Source organism: Andrena cerasifolii, chromosome 1 (genome assembly GCF_050908995.1).
Source record: "Andrena cerasifolii isolate SP2316 chromosome 1, iyAndCera1_principal, whole genome shotgun sequence".
Taxonomy (NCBI): Eukaryota; Metazoa; Arthropoda; class Insecta; order Hymenoptera; family Andrenidae; genus Andrena; species Andrena cerasifolii.
In genome coordinates, this window is record NC_135118.1 from 18262886 (window position 1) to 18283636 (window position 20751).

Here is a 20751-nt window from a genome sequence, read left to right on the forward strand (position 1 = left end):
TAATCGTGTGTTCGTGCACATATGCAACCTCTGTACCTGCTCATAAAACAATGTTCGATTGATAACGGGCACTTTGATATGAACTGTTACATGGTGATCATTTCTCGAGTATCTTTCATAGATATCCTTCGTACATCGTGGATTACGTAAAGCGCGAACAATTTTTCGTTTATATTCAGTTCGATTAAAGCTTCCTTTCGTCGATCCATGGGACATTGAAAATCGGGTCTTCAGCTCGATCACGCATATTAGCAGATACAAAGTTAAAGAAACTGGGAGAAATGGCAGTGGCAGTGCCTGATGTAGATGTGATTAAATCGCAAGCTTTGGAAGCTTTCCTGGAGGAATTTGGAGTGAATGCAGATGTGTGCGTTTGCGCTCCGGGTCGCGTGAATCTGATCGGAGAACACACCGATTACAACGATGGTTTCGTCTTGCCGATGGTAAAATTCTCGATGTTTAAAGAAGCGTTGCGGTTTTTTCCTTTGAAATAAAATATAAGCGAATCTGCCGTTGTTTGCTGTTACTAATTGGTAAATGTATTCCATAGAACACGTATCACGTATTTTGACAGAAACAATCCGGCTGTAATTCATAGTTTCTTTTGATCCTCGTAGTTCTTTTTCGAGGCTTCATTTAAATTTAAATCATCTATTAGGATTCTATGATCAACTGATTCAAATATATTTTAAATTTGAATAACAGTATCGTTCTTCAATGTGCGTTTTAATGCAAACGTTTATTAGGAAATAAATCGAAGAGATAAATTTTGTTGATCTGTAGTGAATTTGAATTCATTTAATATCAATGATGTTTAATTATAGAACGAGAGATATATTTAATCAACTCGCTTTAATCTTGATCATGCTTATCTGATGATTGCGTAATTATATAATTTCATATTTTTGTAAAATAGACGATTTTCGTGTACAATTGTGTCAAGAATAATAGCGGGTGCTTATTATTTCCAAAAAATTAATTTTTTTAATCACTTTTCCGATTAACTGCCAATTAATTTAAAGTATCATTTCGAGATCTCAAAAGTCACTGAATTAAATAGCTGTATTGTCTAATATGTTAATAAATTATTCCAATTTTTAGGCATTACCTATGGTGACAGTTGTAGCTGGAAAATTTAATAGTACGAAGAAACACAAAATTGTGTCTCTTAGCGAGACAGTCAGTTCTGAAAATCAGGTTGAATTTGAAGCAGGGACTCGTAATAGTATAAAACCAGGAGAACCGAAATGGGCAAACTACGTAAAAGGCTGCATAGCAAATTTTACTTGTTAGTTGAACGCCGTGTCTATTTTACTGAAGTTGCACAAAAATATAATTAATATCATAAAATTACAGTGTATTAATTTTAGTTAAACCTCAATTTCAGGCGACGTACCAGCATTTAATGCTGTAATTGTATCAACAGTACCTGTTGGCGCTGGTCTTAGTAGTTCAGCTGCTTTAGAGGTTGCTACTTATACATTCTTGGAAGCGTTAACTGGTTCACAATTGAACACGCCAGAAGATAAGGTATAATTACATAGTTACCTAATTTTCTTAACTTGTAATAGAGAAACGAGAACTGATACCCGTTCGTTTTCAGGCTTTAGCATGCCAACGGGTGGAGCATGAATTCGCTGGTGTTCCATGCGGTATCATGGATCAATTTATTTCCGTGATGGGGAAGGAAGGGTACGCCCTTCTTCTTGACTGTAGAGATCTTACTACCAAGCAAATCTCTATGTCGCAAATAGACGACTACGTCTTTCTCATTACTAATTCAAACACTCCGCACAAACTAAGCTCGAGCGCATATTGCGAGCGCAGAGATAGCTGTTACGCAGCTGCAAAGATGTTGCATAAGAAAAGTTTGCGGGATGCGTGTATAAGTGACGTTCAAGGTAAAAGAGAGACACAGTATTGCAAAAAGGAAATTACTCTTTTATTGTCATTATATTGAATACTACTATTGTTTTGCATTTAACGTCGACTTCGCCTAATCTATTTTATCCCCAGCTTTGCAATCGCAGATTGTATCTAAAGAAACAATAAAAAGAACTCGCCATGTGATCACAGAAATTCAGAGAACAATCGATGCCACAGCTGCTCTCGAAAAGGGGGATTTTAACAAATTTGGGCAGTTGATGAACGAAAGCCACGACTCGTTGAAAAATGATTACGAAGTTTCTTCTGTGGAACTTGATATTTTGGTATCAGCAGCGAGAGAAGTAAACGGTGTATTAGGGAGTCGTTTGACTGGTGCTGGTTTTGGGGGTTGCACGGTAACTTTACTAAGAAAAGATGCAGTCGATGAAACAATCAAGCATATAAAGGCTAAGTAAGGTTTCGCTGTCTTTAACAGTTTCGATTTGATTGTTCGGTAATAGTATTTACAAATACTGTTTCTCTTTTTATAGATATCCTGGAAATGCAACATTCTACATCGCGAAACCTGCAATGGGAGCAAGGTTCTTGGACATAAATTAAATGGTGCCTCGGTAAAACGAAAATGAGAAGTTACCTAATCTCGAGTAGCAAGAGTATGTACAAATAATGGTGCTTAACTAAAAACTTTAAGATTCTTTTCGTATTTATATTGAATAGATCGTTTTAATTTCAGGAAGAAAGCGATCCTCTCAGTATCCTCTCGCTATTCGCTCGCGACACGAGGCTGGCACTGGCGTGAGCGCTTAGCGAGTAGCGGAGACGATTCCAAGGGGCCGATGGCGCGAGTGAGAGAAAATAAGTGCGAGAGAGGTGACGAAAGCGAGCCCATAGTCAGGGGATACTGTACTTCTAACAAAGGAGGCGTTTATCGATACAATTTTACTGAAATTTCGATTTTTGTATAACATATCGTCTAAGCTAAACGGTCACAATATTTTCTCAACACTTGTTAACACTTTTTCAAATAAGGTACATTTATAAAACACATACGAAAGTTATTAAAAAAAGTGATTACTACATAGATATGTACAATAATGTATATGTATAAAAAAATATGTAAAATATCATTACTACATAAAAATATGGGCTTGTATCGACATATTCATTCGTATTTACACCTTTTTGTTACTCTAGTCATATTTCTATTAACTCCTTTGGCGCGGCATTGATGCAGCACAGTTCTTCTTAAAACTTTCATAATACGTTTCATAATTTCTAGTTTACTATGCCAGTTTCTATGCCATCACGCTTAAACGACCGACAGCTTCTTATTTTATTCTCGTTTTTGAATGAAGCACCAGCGTCACGTAAATACCCGTTACGTTGGAGTTAATTATTATCTCGAAACAACTATGAAAAACATTACTTCCTCTTATAATAAGTATTGTCTATGTTATCGTCTGTCTTCTTGTTGATATAATACTGATGCTTACAATATAAAGAAAAGTAGTTGCGGGACGGAATTTTCATGTGCTCGCTCGACGAGCATTCTCGATAGTGTGTGGGTGCCTTTAGTATTGTCAGCACCTATTCGTAATAGCCGCCGGACCATTTGACAATTCTGCAAAATAAATAAAATTTGTTTTAATTTTATTGTTGTACTCAGAGATGGGCAAAATTTTTATTTAAGTAAAAATTCCGAATGATGAATAAAAATTAAAGGATTTATTCGTCATTTGTCGAATAAAGTTATTTTTTTATTCGACGGATAAAGTAAAATTTTCAACTTTAACTTTATTCGACGTCGAATAATTTTTTGGTGCGCCTCCGAACCGCCGGGAACCATCATTGAGTGATACTACAAATTGTAACGCGCGCGCCAGGCCTCAACTCCCGCTCCATGGTGGTTCGAACGCGCGCCGGAAAATTATACAACGTCGAATAAAGTTAACCTTAAAGTTACAGTTAAAGTTGAAGTTGAAAAATTTTTTCGACGCTGAAGTTGAAACTTCATAAAAAAATTATTTAGTTAATGGCCAACTCTGCTTATACTGTATCATCTAATTATGTAATTTCTAAGATTTCAATACTCCCTGATAACCATCTGTCTCCAGTCTGACATCAGATTGGTAGCAGGGTTTGGCTCTGGTATGAGAGCTCAGAGTCTGACGTCAGAACCGTAGCAGACGGCAGAATCTGCTGCCGATCTGACATTAAGCACTGACATCAGGCTCTGCACCTCAGAACGCAGCCATCTGCGGACACAGACGACTACGGTTCTGATGTCAGATTCTGCTGCCCAGATCTGGCTATCAGGGCTAATAAAAAGTAGATTAAGATGCTATTAATCAGCTATTAACCCTCTGAGTACCGTGGAAGTAGTGAACAAACATGATCGTAGAATTTCCACCTACAACATGCGTTTAACAGTGAAACTTTAACACTGAAAGGGTTAATACTAGACTTTCAATATATTATATCGAAAGAATGATATTTCAGTTACCTTTAAGGCAGTCATTTAGCTCAAGTTCGTTGGAACTACACCTCAAACCTGAAGGTTTCACGCCCTTGAAGATTTCGATGACACTTGGTTTTAAGTTATGAAAGATCAAAGGCTGCCCACGTTTGGAGAAATCCTCCGTTAGATTCTTGACACCCTGAATGATTAATATTAACTTCAATATAATATCAAAAGATAAGCAACACAAAATAATACCTAACGTAGTGTTTCCTAATCTTTTTTGAGTCATGATCCTCTTTTATAAGACTCAAATATCCTTAGACCCCCCCCCCCCCATATAAGGTAAAGAAAACAGTAAATATAAGAATTTCAGCATATAATTCTAACTTAATAATTAAAAAGAATAAGTGCTAAAAATCGGCAACTAAAAATAATCGTGGCGACCGCCTAGAAATCACTGACCTAACGTAGTTTATATGACTGATAAATTCTGTAACTCTGATTCCTAAACACTAATCTGCACGAACATACCTTCGCAGCTGTAAAATCTGCTGCCTGAATATGCGTAGAATCTATGACAACAGGTACCGCCGTTCCCTGCTTCGTACCCTGCTTACTAATTACCGCTCGCACGTACTCAACGCTTGGGAAAACGAGACTTCTGTCAGGCGTTATGACAAGATATTCACAGCCGTTGATACTCTGCAACAATAAAGAGTCTTACGTTAGAAACAATAAAATTCAATGAAAGTAGTATACCACAATGAAATAGTTACTTTCTTTGCCCGAAAATTAAGCATTCTTTATGATTTTTTTTCTATATGAAAATGACAAGCTAGACAGAGGGAGTTTATTGCAAATGAAAGATCACTGTTTGAAAGTATTAAAAGAATTTTTATTTAAAAAAAACACCCTCACACCCCTCGCTATAGTCGCACAAAGTTAGTCTCTCACGGAGTGAGTAGAATTGCGATACCATAAATTCCGCCCTCTGTACTTATCTGAAAGATACAGACAAATTAAGACCTTCCAACCTCTCCTACCGTAATATTTTTTACATTTAATTTCTTCAGTTATTAAAATTCTTTTAAAGGTGTATATAATTCATTTAACTCGCTTCCGGGAAAACGTAAGGAATTCGCGACCCCCTCCAGGGGTGTCGGGAGACTTTTTTCCAGGGGGGGATGATGGTGAAGAAAAATATACCCCTCTTGCTTTTTTCAACCCTTTTTATAGTGTCAAATGAATTAAAAATTTAAACCCGAAATTTAAAAATATCCCCCCTTATTAGTATAAATTAAATAAAGATTATGACCCCCTCTCCTCCCCTCAAAAAGCCATGAGTAATTTCAAAATGATCCCTTAATAAATACGCTGTAAAATGAAAGCTGCCTCACCGTATCTTTATGAACTCGTAACGACGGCCGCGCAGAAGCGTAAAGTAGGAACAGCACGTTTATACCGACACCGATCACTATACCTAGCTCGAGCCTTATAAAGAGACAGCACAAAAACGTGGCTATTGCGGGTATGAGATCAATTTCTGGAAGAAAGAAACGTATCATGAATCGTATGGGGTAACGGTGACTGAAGAGCATTGTTTCATACATATGGTTAACAGTTTAAGGAAGAAGACCGTACTTTTAGTTCGCCATATGGGCTTGATCACGTGTAACTCCACCATGAAGATGACCGCAGCGATGATGATCGCTGCGAGGGCGGCGTTTGGGATAAAATAGAGGTACGGGGTAAGGAACTGAAGTGACACGAGGACTAAGAGGCCTGTGTAAACACCACCGAGCGTGGTCTTTACGCCAGAGGAATGGTTCACAGCTCCACGGCTGAGGCCACCGCTGACGGGCATCGAGGAAACGAAGGCAGACACGACGTTGCACGCGCCCAACGCCAGCATCTCTTGCGTCGCGTCGATCGGTGTACCTTCGTCTGAAAGTACACATTACTAAATATAAACGTGCAAACGAACACCGCGTTTCGTTTAAACTAGGGGTAGAATCAATTATATATGTAGCGGTGGGAGAGCGGTAGTAAAATATTTATTCGCTAAGAGCTCGGTTTGGCCTACACGTTAAGAGCTCGGCGCTATCTCCACTTCTGGCTCACTCCTGTCCCGCGAAGGCGAGAGCGAGTCAGAGGCTGCAGAGACTGCAAACGAGCGAGGAACGGTCCGAGAGAGGCAACGCGTTGAGACTTTGTCTCGCTCCGTCTTTTGAACGCCTGATTCTCCGTCTCTTGCGTGCGCGGCGGGCGTTTCGACTGTTTAGAGTGACTCACTCTTGCCTTAGAATCGTATCCCCTCTACGTTAAATGCTCACCGACGGTCGCCGAGAAACGAGCTCTTAGCGAATGTGATCGCGTTAACAGGGATGGCGCGTGCTTACTAAAGACTTTGGCGATAGAGATGGTTTCCAAAAGGCTCAGCAGAGGAATGACTAGACACCCAGAGCCCAGAGCCGAGATCATGTCGACGAAACCGTAGGTTTCATTTCTGTGGCTCGTTTTGAACGGTGGCAGCTGAAATTCCGGGAGTCCTTGTTTAACGTGGCCGGTCAGCCTGACCGGCGACGAACCCAAGTGGCTTTCCAGAAGCCAGCACATGACACCGCAGACGAGGACCACGAGTATATTCCGCGACGTGGAGAGCAACCAGAGGGACTTCTCCATAAACACTTGTACCTTCGAGGGCATCTTTACAGCCTTCTGCGCCACTGATATGTCCTTGATCTTCTGCAAAACACACCGCAAGAAAACAACTTTATTTATCATCCCAGGAGCAAGCGGGAATCACGTGTGGGTTAGTTAGGGTAAATAATGTTTCGGCGGCTGACATGGCCAGGAACGTGAGAGATTCAAAACGCACGAATAAATTTGAATACATTTGAATAAACTTAATCCATTCGGTGCCCTTGTGTCTGCAGGATCACGGTCTTGACGAGTGGTGCTTAAGAAATGTTAGACATTTGTTTATTGGACGTGTGACCATGTTTAGGTGAAAGTAACACCTGCAGCTGCGCAAGGGCAATAATTTATGGACAAAGCGATTTGGTGAATCGTTGATTCACTCGTGGAAGCGTACAGGCACAACTGGATATACAGTGGGATATTTTAATGTATCGTGTATTATACTTATAAAATTTAGAGCGTGCGTTATTTTTTAAATAAGAAGCATGGCGATACTCACCCTGAGAAGAAGCAGGACGATTATACAAGTGATACCAAGCGCGGTATCCCAGAGCTTCGTTTCGCCGATCTTTTCGAATATATTTTGCCAAACTTCGACGAATTTGCTACCGGTGATATGAATGCCTAGAATGTCCTTTATCTGGCTGGTCGCGATGATAATCGCTGCTGCCGACGTGAAGCCGACCGAAACCGGCCCCGATATGAAGTCTAACAGAAAGCCTGATAAAAGAAGATATGGGGGAATTTATTAAATGCACTTATATTAGTACTTTCATCACTTTCGTGTATTACATGAAGGCACGTTAGAAAACTTGTGTGCTAATATTAAATAAATGATTAGATTCCACAAAGGTATTCTTCCTGTATGAATCACACAGAGTTATATAACAATGTAATATAGGATGTCCCAAAATAAATGGTGCAGTACAAGTGGAGGTGATTCTTTTCGATAGAATTAGTCGAAAATGTGGAACAAGATTTATTTATAAGGAGACTTCGATCATTACCTTATTGATTTCGATTTTTTCTTCCTTTTATTGATTAGTAAATCGACAAGGATACTGAATCAAAGAGATGCAAGGGAATGTACTTAATTAAAGTAAATTTTGTGCAGTTTTTTGAAAAAATAATGTAACTAGTAAATTACTATTTCCTTACGTTGTATACGAAAATAGAAAATTTATTCGAGATCCATTCTTTGAGAGAAATCTTTTTCTTCTGAGATGTTATTTACTTTGGAGCACCTTATATATTTTAAACAACTTAATGATATTTATATTAAAAGTTCAATGTCGTTTGCAAACTGACACAGAGAAACTTGACGAACTCTGATTTAAGAATCTTCAATGATATAATTACCTAATTGTAATATTCCCATCAGCAAACACACGCAGCCAGATACGAAGGTTAAAAGGACCGCAAATTCGGGACCCAAGTCGGATTTTTGTAATGTTTCTCTAGTCAATATCGCGATAATCGCTGTTGGTCCAACTGGCACATCTTTGCAAGATCCTAGTATGGTGTAGACGAAGCAAGCCATGAAAGAAGAATACAAACCGTACTGCAAAGTAAAACACACCTTCACATGCTTATCTTTTTTTTCAATTGCTAAGGTTTTTTTAGTATTACTCTACTTTCTTAGCAGTTATCAAGCTTAACATCAAATGTGAATTTTAATCATTGAAATGATACTAATGGAACGACACAAGAAGTGTCTGTTGCCTTAGACAGAATTATGAAAATTTATTCTTCTTGGCGATGAAAATTGGTACGATAGAACGAAATTAATTACCATTTAAATCGAGAAATAATTGCTAACAAATTGCTAAACTTTGAATTACATTTATATAGAACCGTGGGGATCTAGATCTTCTGAATTTCAAAACCCCACGTTCCCTTTAAATGGGAAAGTAGGGACGCTTTGATAGGGTCCTAAAATTTAGCTCCTTCGACAAGAAAAATAACAGCGTCGTTTAGAAAACGATGAAAGTACCGAAAGAATCAATAATCGATGGGAGACTTCTCATTTATCGTTGTATTTTATTGCGCGCGAACGTAATGAAATTGAAAGTGCAGCAATGAGTAATGGCATCTTTGGAAGTGAACATTTAATTTTCTTCAGTGTCGAAAGTAATTTTTTAAGTATAAATAGGGTTTATACTTCCTGTTATGTTTGATGTTATTCGAGAACGATCTAGAGATTTAAGATACCGCAGTTAGTGTGGCTTCGAGTTTCAAGTGATTAGGAAGAAGATTCAGGAAGTACTTGAACATTTTCTGTAAAACTTTAATTACTGCTTTGGCCGATGCATGAGTGTTTCGTCCTTTTACAGTACCTACACTACGTTGAATGTACCAGAATTAAAGTTGCCTTTTTCTCAGACTTAGTTCCAAAGTTCTTTCGAACGATACCACGAATATAAAGAGGAAAATGTCACGGAAAAATATAGGACCACTTTCTGTTCGCTAATGCCAACTTTTTCTGTGTCAAAAAAGGAGTACAAGTTGATAATGAATTTCATTCTAGGAGGAACACTTTTCTCGACCACAGCTTTTCCCTTCTACAAGTTGAAGTATTTCAATTCTTATATACAAATTTAAATACGAACTACTATGTTTTAAAAATAAATATTAATGAAGAGGATTCAGGCGAAGAAAACTTTCGTACGTATACGAATAGAAAGCAACTGCATGTATATATTTATATATTTCCTCAATTTCTTCTATCATACCATAAACGATAACTGAATAATTAAATTACGGAGAACATGGAACAGTGTCGCTTTCAAAAAATGACTTTCTTCAGATTAAAAATGCCGAGCTGACAAATAATATGATCATAAGATGCGATTAGCTAGGTAAGCTGGGATCGTCATAGGTTTAATCTCGAGACTCTTTAATTTTAATTAAGACACTTTTCTGCCGCGAGTCAAATGATTTCACACTTGCTGCTAGCAAATGAGTAGCAGTGCAAAGGGCCATTTTATACAGTCACTCATGAATGTCTTCCCGAAATATTGTCACGATCTTTCGACCAAATTATTTCTTCCTAATTTATGTGAACAAGCTCGTGAGTCACTGTATATATATATCGCAATTCAATATACGTATTGGATTATTCGGAAAGTCCGTAGGATTTTCGCCAGGCAAAGGATTGCAACAAGAAGTTTCCCCTCGGAAAGGGGATTATTTATTATGAAATTCTGGCAAATGGTGCATACATTATTGAATAAAATGCTAATCCTGTACAAGAAAAATGCCTTCGAATTTCCCTGCATTTTTGGTACGGACTTTCCGAGCAACTGGCTACTTGCATTTAGTGGAAGCAGGCGGGCGTGTCGAGGAACTCTTCGCAAATTAATGGGCCTCTCTAGTTTGACGCTCCGAATATAAGGCAATTTTGGAGAAATTTTTTAAAAGAAAAGCATCGAGTATCATAATTCCAAACTTTGTAGGGGAAGGTGGGGCAAGACGGGGTACCCCCCGTATCTCGTGATACAAACGCACTAATTAAAATTCAGCATACGCGTTAGATGCGTCGCTATCGGCGCCGTCAGTGAGCAGCGAATCAATAAAACTTGTGGACGCGTGACGAAGTTAGATTAGAATTTATAATTTATTGGCCTTTCTTACTTTTTCCTTATTTTTAGCACCTGCGACAGTGATATAATAATATAGAAGATCTCCGGTATATGTAAGTGTCTCTCAGGCAGAATTTAGCTGACTATAAGGTACGTATATTATTTTTATACTTTTGTAAATAATGTTTCGGGCATGATGGGGTAACTCTCATTTTCATTACCTAGAAATAAAAATCATAGTTTCTCATTGTTCCAGGACGCTTAATAACTACAGACGGAAGACGGGCCGAGAAAAATGATACTTCTTTTCTATTAATTAGTCCAAAAGAACTGATTCCCTTGTGGAAAGGTGGATAAGCTGCCAAATATGTGGCAAATGGGTTCATTTCTCCTGTGTTGATGTAGGAGATGAGGACGACGAAGCCATACATGTGTGCCTCCTCTGTCAACCCAATAAATAATTACTTTATATATATACTTTATTTATACTGTTTCTTAATTGGTACCCCATCTTACCCCACCCGTGGGCAAGATGGGGAGGAACTTAGGTTGATTCACAGTTAAACTGAATTATGTTTTAAATTTTAAATCTGTGTTTTATTCATCATCAAACCTTAACTACCCCGTCTTGCCCTACCTTCCCCTACGTTTATTAATTAACATTCGACGAATGTGCTCAAATCTTTTTTGCAATAATAGTGATTTTGTTCAAAGTTACAGTGTTGGTAGTATCAAAGTACCACCACCTGTAACTTTGAACAAAAGTGTTATTATTGGATAAAAAAATTGAGCGCATTCTTCCAATGTCAATTAATAAACGTACAAAGTTTGGAATCAGAATACTCGATACTTTTCTTTTAAAAAATTCCCCCAAACGTGCCTTAATTTCATAGCGTCGAACTAGAGAGATCCCTTAAACGAAGCGACAGCGTAGCGACATTTTATTCCTAAACTACGAAACTGGTCCACGGAAGATTTGTAAAGGTGAACGAACGTTAATGTCCTTACCTGTAAAGGAAGTCCTGCAACATTCGCGTAAGCTATTGCTTGTGGTATAACGGTAAGGCCTACGGTAATACCAGCAACCAGATCGCTTGCTATGTAGTCCTTGCGATACGTTTGTGACCACGCTACAATGGGCACCCTTTTGTACAGTAACTTTTTCCTGCAAGTCTTTTTGATCCGCTCGTACAGACACTTCCTTCCGAGCGTGCACAGGAGATTCTTTTCTGGATTGTGTGCAACTGAAACAAATTTCACGGACCTTTGTACATGTATACTCCTTTACTTCTTTTTTAATACAACTTTTATGAGATGACATAATAAGAATCGACAGTGGGTTACTAGAATTCTAATTTCACTTGTGGATCCACGAGGCTTCGGGGAAATTTGTGCTTTTGCGAAACAGAGTAATTTAATTACTTTTAAATTCATAATTATTATAATGAATTTCATTCGTAATGAATCACTGAATTAGCTGTCTTGTATACGAAAGAAAGAGTAGTCTGTGGTACAATGTGAAGTGTATTTGGTAGAAGTAAGAACAAAGGTACTTCAACTATTTTTATTTTAACGGGAGAAGACCGTATAAATCGGTCGAAAAATAGAAACAAAATTTTTTCTATAAATCGCATCTAAAACATTTAAAAAATATATTCTTAAATTTATGAGCCGAAATTCACTTCTGTGTTGATAATATAGCCTGGTGAGTCAGCGCGCCTCCGAACGCCAACCACACCTAAAGCGCATTTTAAATGCGTTTTTCTCGAAACCACGTTTTCAAAATTAGCGCCGGGGATAACTAAAAAACTACTTGACCAATCAACTTCAAATTTTGCACATTTTTAGTTTATAATATTCCTCAGAATATGACCACAAGGTTTAACCAACTTATTAATTTTAACCACTGTTTTACTTATACGGGCTTCTCCCCTTAAGAGTAAGTGTATTTAGCTGAAAATACACTGTCGTTACTTCAAAATCGGAGGGCGAAGTGTGTGGCTCAATACAATTAAGCCAATTCAGACATCATTCTATCAAATTCTGGATAATAGAAAGATGCCAGTCAAATATCAGAAATGAAGGTCTGGTTTGTGTAGAATATTTGAAGCGTAAGGGGGAAAAACAGGGAACATCACAAAACAGCTTTATTGAGAAAATTATAGTGCCTCTACGAGCTATAGTGACTTAGGTGTGAGGTACCCAGCGGGATCTTAACCGATACCCTGCTGGGTACGGGCCGCTAAACGTGCCCCCACTACTACCTCTTGCAGGACTGTGTTTAGGGAAGACCAGGTTAAAACCTGGGCCCTAAAGGGTAAAACAAGTTATTAATATAAAATAATTTATATTTCTACTGTTGTAATGCAGTAGGTACATATACCTTACTGAAATGGATTTGTATTTAATATGTGCTGACAATGAGACAATTTTTAATAGCCAGTAGCAAAGCTTAATTGGTGTCTTTTAATAATGATAAACAGTATCGTCAATTTCTATTTTATTTTATTAAAATCGAAGATGTAACACTTAATCTATAGGGCCCCGGTTTTGTCCTGATCCTCCGTAAACACAGTCCTGCAAGAGGTAGTAGGAGGCCACGTTTAGCGGCCCATACCCAGCAGGATATCGCTTAAGACCCCGCTGAGTGACCTCACACCTAAGTCACTATAGCTCGTAGAGGCACTATAAGTGTTTGGTCCAGTGCATTACCTGTTTTTAACCGGTACATCAAAACTTTCACGTTATAACCCTTTGTGATTCGACAGTTCTGTAGTCCCAGTTGCCACCAACAAAATATGCTATAAATCGCAAAGTCACGAAAAATGGACATTCCTCGTTTTTCTCCCCTTATCCTTCAATCTAATTTACCAGTGTCGCTCGTAAAAAGAAAAAAAAAAGAAGCTTTAATAAATGTATGAAGAAAAACTAACTGTCACCTCATATATACAATATACTGGCGTGCGTAACCACGGCATTCATAATTTATAACGCTTAGACTACCGCCTGCTCGCGTGGAAAACGCTACGACGAGACAAAGAGCCGCGAAGCGTACATACATAATTATTTAACGCGTACGTGGAGTTTCCGATGGAGATATATTATAGATCCCTGGGAATGCCTGACGTCCTGACTTCTCAACTGGCAACTTTAGAAAGTACCGGGATTAGAACAAGGAGAAAAATGAAATGCGGAGATAAAAAAGAAGAAAAATTTCCGTCACGAGACATCTACATACGAGATTACCATAATGCATGCAAGTATGCACGTCGCCGGAGTTACTAGGTAACTTGGTGATAATTGCGTCCAAAAGTGAAGCTAGACAGGTTTAACTGGTCTTTCGCGTCAGCACGTGACGATTAAATTGCGGAAAAATTTCCCAATTGAAAATTTATCCCCGCCTAATCGGTTCTACACCTGTCCCATTGGATTAAATCGTGTCTGACTTCGCGGTTACAAATTGTGCTATAAATTACTCCTGACTGGGGCTTAACACATTCGCTAATGGAATTATTTAATTTCGCTGCGCCAACGGGGGCGCGATTTGGGACTCGTGTGTCGCAGAACTTTCTAAAAAAATCGGTGGGTACTCACAAGGAACACTATTCAATTGATGATGGAATGGCGCAGATTTGTTTATATAGATCGAAAGTATATGTCAGAAAGGTCACAAAGATGTAAGCTAAAGATGCTCCCAAAAGCTGGTTTGATCTTGAAAAATCGACAAAGGTGTAACCGGGGAAAGAGAATGACAAATCTGTCTAGTTCCAATTTAATTATCTCTATTATATGAAAATATATTATAGTAAATGAATGATAATAGATTAATGATAGGTAGTAATTAGAACAAATTAATAAATGATAATAAATGATAATATTATATATATCTGTGTTGGATGTTAAATGAAAAAATGCGTCCGTTGAATCTTTTTGAAGAAAAATTTTATAACTGATACAATTAGTTCATCTCTTCATTTCGTTATTTCTACTTTAATAGCAATGAAAAACTCATTAGGTACTTAATTCACTATTCAGTTTTTCTCAACTTTTAAATGGGAATTAAAGCAGTTAATAATGTCCAATCTTCTCTACTGACATTATCTATTGTAATTCTTATAGGTGCTAATACTACTATTAACATACGTATTCATCGTTCCACGTGTAATCTAATTCATTTCAGTCAGTGTTTTTTTTTAATGGATTCCTTAATCTCGTAAATCGCAACGAACACAAAAACACATGCAGTGCTAACATTTATTACAAATTATAGATGTGTTCATATGTTCGCAATTAACTAGTAATACACAATTTGAACTAACATTATAAATCTCATTTATTTTCGGAAATGAACTTTCAGTTAGTTCAAATTGTGTATAAAATTCATTTCCGAAAATAAATGGGAATTTATAATAATTTTCCTGAACTTAAGTTTCTCGAGAAATACTGCAATTTGACGGTATATATAAATCTCGCGCGCCACCAACAGCCAACGCGAGTGCTAAGACTGCTAAGTAGCGCATTTTACGCGGCTGCTGACTTGTCGAGCGCTTGTCCCCTTATTGCATACGACCCTTCATTCACACAAGTACATAACATGCTTTATATCTTATTTCCCACACTAAATTGTCTGTCAATGATTTCGTACGGCTCGTGAATACCTGATGCGTCGTTGTTCTCTGTCAAATTGTTATTGACATTCGTGTAAAAATATCTTGTTGATTATCATAAATAAATTATTGTAAGTAACCAACAAGTAAGTGTTACATGTACATAATATTCTTATTCCCATAGACCATCACATTTTTGCTTTTCCTTTTAAACTTACTGATTACACTTCTAAATTATTAGAATTAAGTTCCACAATAATTATTTTAAAGTGATCAGGCTAGAAGGTACATACAAATTCAGATCAACACATTTTATTTAAATAAATGTTTAAAACAAAAACATTTTTCACTACAATGAACGCACATTGTTCGATTGTTTCTATGACCAAACGATGTGTAATTTATTCCTCAAATATTTCACACAGAAAGGAGAAATCAAAAGTTTCCTTTCTCCTTTCAACGCCTCCAACTTAACCGAACACTTCGCGCGAAGCAACTGAAAAAATATATACTGCAAAATTGTTGTAAAATGTACTTCATATTGACTTATCGCGGCTTTGCTAGTAAACATATTAGTTTCGTATAAAAAGGGTTCTCCCGTATAAATATAAATAAATAAATAAAATTCCCGACTGAAATTCGCAAATGGTGGATGTTAATAGTTCTCAGGTTGAAAATATTCCAACGATTGACCCATTTTCACAATTAATTGAACACGATGACGTCAATGGCGTCTCCAAAATCCCCGATGTAATCGTCATCGGTTGCACGATGTTCTCTTGTCGCCCAATAAACCGCGTGGTTTGTTTCCACTCTTGCGTAAGAAGCTGCTGCGAATTCCCAAATTCGGCCAGCATTCGTAAAAGAGAAATTTAATACGTTTCACGAATTTCCAACAAAGCAAGCGCGTAAACACGAACAAATTAAAACAATGAGTTCGCCTAGATGGTAATCAGTTTGATGCATTGATTCTTTACGATAATGGCCTCGTGTAGTACAGATCATGGTAATTCGGTATAGGTGCGCAGATAATGAGTTAGATGCAGCTGCTTAGCTGCGAAAGTGAACGTCTGTTTCGGAATACCTTTTTCTGCGTTTCGATCTGTTCTATCGGAATTCCTCCACTGTGTGCTCGATAATTTCATAGATCCTGATAGTCTCACCGGTTACGTCGTAATAGCTTATTATTCGACATCTATGATATAATTTGTGGGATTTATAAATTCATCATCATTATCGTTTCATTTTAGAAGATTATATAATCACTGCAGGCGATTATAATTGTAGATTAAATTGTTGGAGGCTTGTAGCTATATCTCTGGAAACATTGACTCATGGGTTTGTTTACGTTCCTTGAATAGTATAATGCTGTAATTGCTACCTATTAAAATTGCTCTGATATCTCTGCACTTATCAAAATCGCAAGATGGAAATGTTATCTCATTGGTTTCGTTTGCTACTGTTATTCATTTGTGGTTTGCACTACACTTGTGTGCTAGTTGGAGGTAAATTTTCGGTGGTTTATCGTGAAAAGGGAATGAAGTAGGGTAAACTAACCAGTAATTGACCGCATACCAGTGAATGACCATTAGGCAAATAAATGTCAATTATAAATTTAAACATTATTATATGTTTATAAATGGAGTGTAGTTGCACTTTTAATATCCTATATTTTTAGTTACGCGTATTAAGCAAACATTAATAAGTACAGTTCTTATTAAAAGTATGCGGGCATTTACTGGGCTTCTACACGTTTTACATTTAATAATTGTTTTTTTTTTTAAATTACGATAAGAATGAGTAATTATTTTTATAGTAATTTCAAGAAAAATAAATTTAAATGCAATTTCAACAGTTGTTTTCTTATTATACATAAATATATTCAAGTTTTAAGCTCAAAGGTCCATAGATTCAACAATTCGGTCATTCACTGGTTGGTTTACCCTGGGTGCATTACAAAATATAGTATGTATAGGTAGATAAGTATCTACTGACTGTTGTTTACTAAAGATCCGTTTGCTTTTATTATTAATTCTGTATAAATGTAGGTACTGATATAGCACAAGAACTTAAATGTTAAATATATTTCTATCGTGACTATCAGGTGAGGAAAATCTATTTCGTAAATCGCCGTACGGCGAGGGTACCCTTATTATCAGCTTAATAAATATAATTCATCAAGATTAAGAATACATCTCCAAATTAATTCACAGGTATTAAAACGTCAGTATTGAAAATGGATTTCTGTTTGCAGGGTACACTTCAGAGGTATGGAGAATGACAACACACAATACCGACTGATCAATCAATTCAGCCAATCAATCAAATAATCATTAAACACGTAAAATGCCTGGGGACATGTAAATAGTAAGAGTATCATCAATTTCTCATTCATAATGACAGGTCTGGATATATCTGCATTAATGCTATTAGGTTTACTTAAAGTGGAAACTCATAAAATTATCAAGTACCATCAACTAAAAAAACTACGAATGTAGGATAGCATTATTTTGCAATTCGATATGCAGTGCCGGACAAAAGTATTGTTACACCCTTTGAAACCGAATAACTTCTTTAAATTGGTCCAAACGACTTCAGTTTTTTCTTGAGAAACTGGAAGGATTAGTTTACTAGGTGGTGTGTTTCGTCATTTAAAAGAAAAAATTAAATTTGCCAGAATAGCGAAGAAAATAATTAAGGTCGTTTTTTTCAACTTTTCTTATCTGAGCCTGTAATGAAACTTTAAAGAATGCCTTTTGTAGATTTAAGTAAGTTGTATACATGCTGAAAATTCCAGCGAAATCGGTTAACGTAGCTATGAGCTACAACAGTTAAAAATGCAAAATGCGAATATTATAAACTTTAAGGTTTAAAATTGAAACACTTCCACCGACATCCACCGAATAATTTAACATGTCAAGAATGAGGTCATATTTGGACTGACTTTGGCACCCACATTTTTCGTGTGCCCACTGTAAGCAGCAAATACATTGGGTCCACTTTTCATCGTCGTCATTATTATAATTACCATCGCAAAATAAGCATTCCGCATCATCGTCGTCATCGACAATATCAACTTCATCTACGTTACTCGGACAAGAAATTAAGAATTATACTAAGAAGAAAGTAACTTTACTGGTAAACTATTGTTGAATAATCAAGAACACACATATTTAATGATAAATTATATCAAAATAATACTTCGTAACATACCTTCACTGCAATATTTAACTGTTTCATGCACTTTTCAGAAACTTTTACACACCACGAAAAATATAAACGGTTCTCTTTCAATGACGGAGGCCCGACTGATGCTCAATTGTCAGTAGCATCGTCTATTGTGTCTAGGGACCAACTATACACGATTGCGAGAAGAGTTCGTTATTTTTTTATCGAAATTTTACGAAGTTCCATATTACCTACATGTCGTTCCATATAACCCGCCTTTACCCTTCTCCCTTTAAAGTCTAGCAGAAGATCCAGAATTTAAAATTTTTATTATTATCAGCATGTGGTCGAAGCACAAACCGAGGTAGAAAAAACTCTCCCCACAGAAATAAAGATATTCAATCATCATACAATGATATTTTGCTAAACCTTGCTCAATTCAAAATGTTAATCATCACGAATTAGACTTGGTAATTCTAACTTTAACGGGAAAAGTAACTTGCCATATTCAATTAAAAAGAAACAGTAATTGTGTCATAATATTGATAATTGCCTCTCCTGCTCTATTTTGATCTCGACACTGAATTGAGAAATACCTTTTGAATTTAAAAAAAAGCTTCAAATTCCTGTGAATATCATGCGCCACCGGTGGCCCACGTGGCACGGAACGCGTTAACATTGAATAAATATGTGAAATGTGTGAAACGTATGCAGTGGAGGATGCTCTTGCGAGTAACTGTGTACAAGTGAAGAACTTCATTCACACCGACCAATTTGCAAGGCAACTCACCATCGTTGTTTACAGCTTTGTCGTCCTTGCTGCAGACGTTGATGCTGGACAGTCTGTTGTCGAGGTGGCTAGTCTGATCAGGATTATTGTTGTAGCTCTTAAGTGGATCTTCGAAAGCGGCGTTGCTGTAGCCGGTCAGCCGGACCTGCTTCCCCGTTTCGAGGTCGAATTCTTGGATGTTGTATTTCGACATGTTCGTTGCAGAATATGACGAGTCGGATAAGGGAGAAAGTTTGGGCCAGTCCTTTTCGATCTGGTGGAGGGACAGTGGTGGTCAAGGGTAGCTAAGCTGCTGTACAAGTTCCGCTCAGACAGAATCCATCGTTACGACCCTGAAAAAATAAAAATACACAAATTGATCGGGTCAGCTAGTATTTTATACATTACTTTCAAGCAGTTGTTCTTTGAGCTTTGCTTTAGCTAAACATTGAAGCTAAATATGATGTAATTTAATAGTTTACAGAACTATTCCCACCCACTATAAACATCTACAAACTACTTTCCATGTATATATTTCCATAGTCCAGTGAAATTAGACGGAAATCTGCCCAATCTACGGAATAAATCCCAGCAAGCTAAATTTTGGTATGGGCCTTTATTTGGTTGTTTTAAACAATATATCAAAAGTCCCCATCGATCCGAGCGCCGCTTAAAATATCACAGAGGGTTGAAAATAATAAGTTTTTTGCGAATATCTCGTTACCTGGCAGTTTTCCGATAAAAAGAGTTATTATGAAATTTATAGTTTAGGAAATTCTCTACAAAAAAGGTGGTATGAGTTTTTTCGTAGGAGTAACCGTTTTCACGTATGTCGGGTTACTAAGTTTCAACCCCCATACTTTTGGCAAGGAAAGATCTCGAACTTGGAGATTCAAAAAATTATGAAACTCTGTAATTGCGATTTCAACTGTGCTATGCTAACCGTAATGCGTTGACGGATTCGCGCTGACCGTTCTGCGTTGACGGAAGATGCTAAGTGGCTTTACGGAAGTCTTGCACCTGTGTAAGTAGCTCGAACTACTGAGTAGGCGGTTACGAATTGTCATTTATAATTGGTTGGGTTTTGAAGATAGAGAATCACCCTTACATTTCCAGTGGAGTTATAGAAGGGGAAAAGTCAAGGATCACCTTAGCGGGGCCGAGTTTCTGAGTGTCTACCGACGGTGGGGGTTTATAACCCTTTTGTTCGATGTTTCGTGATCGACTGTCGACCAGGTACGAAAATATGGGAGGACCGAATCCCGTCAGGGGAAGACAATGTATAGAAGAAAACTTGTTCCTAAGGGATTTGAGGATAATACTACTATAAACGACTTAAAGCTACCACCCTGATTCTAGCTACGCAACTAGCGCTAAGCTCGCATGTCACTGTCGTATACTTTATTATTTTTGTTGTTGTGAGGGACGCGGAACACAAGAATTTGTAACATGAATTGATAACGTAATTGTTTCACATCCGACCCGCAGATAAATCCCCGATTTCCCGAGCAACAGTGCGAAGATGGCGGGTTGCATAAAATTTCGCTGGCACGCCAGGATTCCGTAACGTGTTTTACG

At 37.4% G+C, this 20751-nt stretch overlaps 2 protein-coding genes across 4 annotated transcripts in view; one reads left to right on the top strand and one right to left on the bottom strand.

Moving 5' to 3' along the window:
* Window positions 1–27: 27 nt before the first annotated feature.
* Window positions 28–3044, top strand: LOC143368524 (galactokinase). Of its 3 annotated transcripts, none has more exons than XR_013085250.1 (7): window positions 28–443; window positions 1102–1288; window positions 1388–1530; window positions 1604–1901; window positions 2017–2338; window positions 2418–2540; window positions 2605–3044. XR_013085250.1 is itself a non-coding variant. In XM_076811331.1 (6 exons), the coding sequence occupies exons 1-6, from the start codon at window positions 282–284 to the stop codon at window positions 2485–2487; spliced, it is 1182 nt and encodes a 393-aa protein (XP_076667446.1). In that variant the 5' UTR covers window positions 29–281; the 3' UTR covers window positions 2488–3044. The 3 variants fall into 3 exon arrangements, 1 of the variants encoding a protein (XP_076667446.1); XR_013085249.1 differs by having other exon boundaries at window positions 29–443; window positions 2621–3044; XM_076811331.1 differs by having other exon boundaries at window positions 29–443; window positions 2418–3044.
* A 161-nt stretch (window positions 3045–3205) lies between these two features.
* LOC143368412 (sodium-independent sulfate anion transporter) overlaps window positions 3206–20751 on the bottom strand; it is a 33311-nt gene continuing 15765 nt past the window's right edge. The window contains exons 2-11 of the mRNA XM_076811113.1: window positions 19195–19526; window positions 11638–11873; window positions 8408–8609; window positions 7548–7768; window positions 6748–7093; window positions 5990–6292; window positions 5746–5891; window positions 4880–5050; window positions 4391–4544; window positions 3206–3508 (exon numbers count right to left, since the gene is read on the bottom strand). Coding sequence (XP_076667228.1) covers window positions 3468–3508; window positions 4391–4544; window positions 4880–5050; window positions 5746–5891; window positions 5990–6292; window positions 6748–7093; window positions 7548–7768; window positions 8408–8609; window positions 11638–11873; window positions 19195–19387 — 2013 coding nt within the window. The 5' untranslated portion in view covers window positions 19388–19526 and the 3' untranslated portion in view covers window positions 3206–3467. The remainder of the gene's footprint in view (window positions 3509–4390; window positions 4545–4879; window positions 5051–5745; window positions 5892–5989; window positions 6293–6747; window positions 7094–7547; window positions 7769–8407; window positions 8610–11637; window positions 11874–19194; window positions 19527–20751) is intronic.

Bases quoted from the DNA above. Each gene is read 5' to 3' on its own strand.
- LOC143368524 (XM_076811331.1), top strand. From the start codon at position 282: ATGGCAGTGGCAGTGCCTGATGTAGATGTGATTAAATCGCAAGCTTTG. The intron at 444-1,101 runs GTAAAATTCTCG...TCCAATTTTTAG, and splicing joins ATGGTTTCGTCTTGCCGATG to GCATTACCTATGGTGACAGT. The intron at 1,531-1,603 runs GTATAATTACAT...GTTCGTTTTCAG, and splicing joins TGAACACGCCAGAAGATAAG to GCTTTAGCATGCCAACGGGT.